This window comes from Chanos chanos, chromosome 15, assembly GCF_902362185.1.
Source record: "Chanos chanos chromosome 15, fChaCha1.1, whole genome shotgun sequence".
Taxonomy (NCBI): Eukaryota; Metazoa; Chordata; class Actinopteri; order Gonorynchiformes; family Chanidae; genus Chanos; species Chanos chanos.
Genome location: NC_044509.1, coordinates 17,697,721 through 17,703,720, shown reverse-complemented (window position 1 = coordinate 17,703,720; position 6,000 = coordinate 17,697,721). Strand labels below are relative to the sequence as shown.

General features: G+C 40.7%; 1 protein-coding gene across 4 annotated transcripts in view; it reads right to left on the bottom strand.

Moving 5' to 3' along the window:
• Nucleotides 1-1,999, bottom strand: part of prps1a (phosphoribosyl pyrophosphate synthetase 1A) — an 11,910-nt gene extending 9,911 nt beyond the window's left edge. For 2 of the 4 annotated variants that reach the window (XM_030792449.1, XM_030792446.1), the window contains exons 1-2: nt 1,878-1,999; nt 591-780 (exon numbers count right to left, since the gene is read on the bottom strand). In XM_030792449.1, coding sequence (XP_030648309.1) covers nt 591-780; nt 1,878-1,999 — 312 coding nt within the window. Of the gene's footprint in view, nt 1-573; nt 781-1,877 lie in introns of all 4 variants that reach the window. The other 2 variants (XM_030792447.1, XM_030792448.1) reach the window with 2 other exon arrangements.
• Nucleotides 2,000-6,000: the final 4,001 nt, after the last annotated feature.

The window sequence follows — 6,000 nt, the reverse complement described above, 5'->3', positions numbered from 1 at the left end:
GTAGTGTGTAGTGTAGTGTATAGTGTAGTGTAGTGTAGTGTATAGTGTAGTGTAGTGTATAGTGTAGCGTATAGTGTAGTGTAGTGTATAGTGTAGTGTAGTGTATAGTGTAGTGTAGTGTGTAGTGTAGTGTATAGTGTAGTGTAGTGTATAGTGTAGCGTATAGTGTAGTGTAGTGTATAGTGTAGTGTAGTGTAGTGTATAGTGTAGTGTAGTGTAGTGTAGTGTATAGTGTAGCGTATAGTGTAGTGTATAGTGTAGTGTAGTGTATAGTGTAGTGTATAGTGTAGCATATAGTGTAGTGTATAGTGTAGTGTAGTGTATAGTGTAGTGTATAGTGTAGTGTAGTGTGTAGTAGAGGGCCATGCTGTACGTATGCATGGACTGTCTGCTTATATAAGTGTGTTTTATCAAAACTACACAATAATAATAAGCCCAGGGGCAATAATAACGTATGAATAAGTGAGTGTAGGTTCTGTATGAAAGAAACGGTTTATGTAAACACTGTGAGTTTTGTTGAGCCTGTTAGATTAGCATGCTACAGCCCGTGTGTCTGTGGTTAATGAAAAAAGCAAGCCGCGTTCCCTCACCCCCACCTTGTCCTTTTTGTCTTGTCTGGCATAGGGGAAACAGGGGATGACAGCCGTCACTCTGGACGCTGACGCTATTTTACATGCGTTGATCATAATCAGTAATTCCATCAGGTTATCGTTAATTTCGCCACATCCGCTCTGGACGATGTAAACATCCTCGCCGCGCACGCTCTCTCCGATCTCAACACTACACACACATACACACGCACACACACGCACACAAATAAACAAACACAGGGGGAAACAAAACACAGTAGTAAACCACTCATAATCAATGAATAAAATGAGCACATTAATTCTTTGAAGTGTAACCTAAGTGTTTTATAATAGCACACTAAAGCGGAAAATAATATGTATATCTTGTTTATGAAAGATCTGGAAGTTTAACGTTAATTTTTTAGCCACTCTTATCATTCGCTCTCAGCCTCTGAAGTGTCAGTGTAAATGTCAGTTATATAAACACTCATACAACATTGCTATCAGAGCCAAGGCAGCGGTATTATTAGACACACGCGCGCAAATACTCACGCGCGCGCGTACAGACACAAACTCAGGGTCGGTTGGCTAGTAGATAAACAGAGTTTATTCAGCGAATCGGTTAACACAACAATAATTCACATTTAGACCCACAGAATCTACCCATACACATATGAAAAACTGTCGATCACTACTTTGCGATGATGCATGGAACGATCGTGAAGCTGAAACCCAATGAGTCACATGTCTGAGGCAAAGTTCCCAGCACATGAGAGGGTGTAAGGGACTCCAGACAGCTAATGAACGACTGCACTCCGTGTATCTCTCAATACAAGTACAAGCAAAATCGTCTGGCTTGCCACAGAGACCCACTACGAACGAGCAAGACTTGCTACCCACTGCTACCGCCTGCTTTAATAGCTGGGTATGTAATTTTCTGTCATTCTCAAATACTAATGCAATTTCCAAATCTAGCGGACACATGCCAAGTTCAGGGATACATTCTCTGTCAAACACGTTGGCCACTCTGTTTGTAAACAGTGCGATGCTCTGTGGCGTTAACCTAGCTGGAAAAGGGCCACGCGAGGATAGCTATTTAAATTAGCATAGCAAGGTGTTTACCGCAGGTTATGTTGGGAAGTTGAGTCATTCGGCCGATAGAAACACATATTACTTCTCCAGGGAAGACTACAAGCTCAGTGTGGCTTTTATGACTGAAATAGCTCTGCCATGTGCTTAAAATGTCGTGTGCACTGGTCAAAACATTGTAGCAATACCTGAACATGAACATAGGGAACAAAAACTCACCATGTCTCTTGATTGCTAAATTTTTTCGTAACAACTTTCCCCAGCTCCAATCCCAACCGATCGACAATTTTTTGCGTTAAATCTGGATGGGAGCTGCCACTGAAGATCTTTATGTTTGGCATTCTGGGTTGTTCCAGGGCGCCTGGTAATGGTGGAAGAGCCACAGCGATTGAAAACAGCGCACGTTTCTAATGGCTTGCGGAGGCGCTGAAGCAGTCTGTGTCCGTTCCCTCCTCTGACCGTTGGGTTTCGCTTATCTCTCAGTTTGCTCTCCTTAGCAGCAGATTCTATGTACGCCGCGCGAGATCCAGGGCAGTGGCTTATAACCCCACCCACAAAACATAAACACACCTCTTTACTGCAGCACGGTTGCTAATTCAAAGCTCTGATTGGATAAATACGGTGAGCCCCGATTTATGTGTTTAAGGGATAAAAATACTACCATGAACTACTCGTTTTTCAACAAAACCCTGTTTCCCACCATACAAATAAACAAGCGAGCAAGCAAGCGCACACACACACACACACACACTCTCTCTCTCTCTCTCTCACAGACACACACATGCACACACATACACACACACACATTTTTATTGGATAAGAAGCTGAGTGACAGTTTTATCTTGCAGATAATTTTCTACTTATGCAGTGACATTATACAACGGGAACTAGCCCTTCTGTCTTGGCTGCCAAAGGTCAAACATCAGGACAGCACAAAAACAGCTCCAGTTAGGATTTCTTTCTCCCTGGAATGTTCAATAGTTGTCTTATCTGGTCTAGTTTGCACAAACAGTCCACAGCACTCACTGCTGTGAAACTGCACAAAAGTGCCTGTTATTGGACAAAGAAGACAAACCATCAAGAGAAGATCAGAGATTCCAGTAGAGTAGCCGATACAAAGGGGGAACTTCATAACAATAAACATAATCTGGAAAAAAGAGTCCCTCACCTTAATTTCCATCAGTAGCAACCTGATAATAACTATGTTATACAAACATTATGGCCACAGCTGTGAAACCTAACGTTTTTTCTCCCTTTTACCGTTATATATGGGGCAAAATCTCACACCTGCCGTGGAAGGCATGATGCATGACCACACAGTAAATGCACAGAGTGGTGTTTAGGTTGTGTGGGTGTGTGACTGTATTAGAGACACAGTGACTGTATCCTGAGAACAGCCTTGTACACTCTAATTCTGGAGAGCCCCATCAACTGAGACTAAAGAGAGCTCAGTGTGTGTGTGTGTGTGTGTGTGAGCATGGATGTGTAATTGGCGGGGGGGGGGGGGGGGGTTGCAACCTGAGGGAGGGAGACAAAGCTCTCTGTTCATCAAAAACATTGTTCCAGGAGAAGGTCGAACAGTTATTTTAAAAGCCGAGGGGGTGTCTTAGGTTGTGATGTAAGTGACCAAGCGTAATTTCATCTGCACCAATGAAAACGTCACTTTTCTCTGATACTACTGAAGGAAGTCTTATTTACACACATTCATGCTGATGGATATAACAACAGCGGCATGCCTGAATCCAGTCCTTTGTCAGTCTAAACTGAGAAATTATTGTTATTGTGCTGTAGCTTTGGTGGACCTTTAGATACTGCTGCCCTCTACTGGAGAGAAAGAGACTAGCACCAAGTCACAGCTGCTTTTCCCCGTTATGGTGCAGCTATACCACTATGTCAACAATGAGTCCAGCCACACACAGCAGAGTCAGGTTAACTCAGAGCTCACATGCTGACACCAGAGACTCCCTGTTACCTGAAATATTCATCATGCAAATATTATGCTAGTTGTGATGGCAATCACTGTTTGCACTGCTCAAACTGACTGACAAATTGTCCACAATGCGACAATAATGACATGGTAACATGCTTGCACAGTTAGCCTATTTCTGCATCTTCAGTCATGTTAATAGATGTTCACTTACAAAAACATCAGGACACAATCAAGATTTTCCAGGTGTCAGATTTTCCAGGTGTCAGATTTTCCAGGTGACCGTAGCAAATGAATGAGAAATCTCCGTGAAACGAGTGATCAAAAGCTCTTTTATTTCATATTTATTCCATAAACATGATTACAAAACTCAGCAAGGTACCCATATTACATTTCACCATACAGGCTTGTTCACAAATAGTTAAACTTCTGAAACAGATACAACAAAACAAAATAATACTAGAATAATTATTTTACATGAAAATCTATAAAACAGCAATGAAATCACAAATTAGTGTCATTGTTTTGCTCTCCTTTTTCATTTTTTTTTGTTTTTTTTTTTGCTTAAATATATATATTTATATATAATTCTTTACACTAGAGCACAACACTCTTACAACAAGATTGGTCCAATTACGAAACTCTCAACAAAGAGTCACAGCTTTTTCTCCCATGATTCCATTTTTATGCCTCTGAAATTGGTTTTTTTTTTTTTTTTGTCATTTATCATTTTGGTTTAAAAACCAGTAATCATGGCGATTATCATCCTTTTCACTGCCTGAAAAGGCCAAAAAAATAAAAATAAAAATAAATACCCACAGCGATAAAGACTTCACAGCACTTTCTAAGAAAAATATACACTTACAAAATATGTTACAAATTGGCACACTGAAAAATATACAAGTTATCGTTTGTTTTTTTGTTTTGTTTTGTTTTGTTTTTTTTTCAATGTCAAGATTTCATTGATAATTCCTCTGGCAATGTCTAGATCTTTCTAGCAAAGTTCTTTTTTTCTTTAACATTAAAAAAGGCAACAGATAATTGTAATGTAATTTTAAGAGCATGGCAGAAACACAACAATATCATACATTCAAAATCAGGGTGGAAAGATATCGTAAAATCAGCATGGGAACATACTGTAAAATCAGGACAGGAAGCTACTGTAAGATCAGGGTGGGAAGTTATCATAAAATCAGGGTGGGAACATGCTGTAAAATCAGGGTGAGAAGCTACCCTAGAATCAGGGCAGGAAGATATCGTTAAATCAGGGCAAGAAGATATCGTTAAATCAGGGCGAGAAGATATCGTTAAATCAGGGCAAGAGCATGCTATAAAATCAGGGCAGGAAACTACTGTAAAATCAGGGCGGGGAGATACTGTAAAATCAGGGCGGGGAGATACTGTAAAATCAGGGCGGGGAGATACTGTAAAATCAGGGTGGGAAGAGTGTTCCTGGAGGAGTTGATCACTGCGGCTCTGACAGTGTGGAGTGAGTGGAAACGCTGTGGTGAAGTAAATGTCGACCAGACAGAGGCTCAGGAGCAGCAGAGACACAGTCACAGGAATGAGTGAGTGACAGATACACATCCACTCACACTAATTCAGTTCACACACAAACAGCCACACTAACAGAGACACCGGGACAGGGTAGAGTAATCTCTGTCTTCTCTGATACGGTACACACACACACACACTCACACACACACAATCTGCATTTTGAAAAGGGGAAATCATGGATTTGACAAAAAAAAAAAAACCTAACAAGGTAAAACCACAGTACAGTAAGAAAACTATACGAGGCGATATGTCATTACAAAACATTGTTATGTTCATTAATGCATCTCTGTCAATATCAGAAATGTTATTTTAATAAATATATTTGGTCCTTTTGTTTGCTAGATTAAGTGATGAAATTCTGCATCAGAAAAATGTATGCATGTGCTGTTAACTTGCCCTCAGTACATCTTAAAAACATCTTCAGTACATCTTAAAAACACTCGGGTCAGGTTTGCAAAATCAAACCTTTGGTCAGAATTAGTGACTGAATGTAGTGTTTTCCACAACCAGCCCTGGGGTCCCACAGCACAGAGATTCTTCTCTGCCACCCGTGACTAAAACACAAATGATTTGTCTGATAACGTGTAATGAGTGAGGACAGGGGTTTTAAAATGCGCCCAAATCCCGAAACACTGCCCGAGTAACCACTTTTCTCCTCTCAAACGCTGTCTGTGGTCAGAAATTTACAAGATCTCTCTTTACAAGAGTCTCGCTTTGGTGACGTATCCTCTATAGGACAGCTATAAGACAGCTATAAGACAGCTATAGGACAGCTGTAGGACAGCTATAAGACAACTACAATGCATCATATGATTTCTTATAATGTCTCATTTTCCGCTGCACTGTCCCCGTCACCTG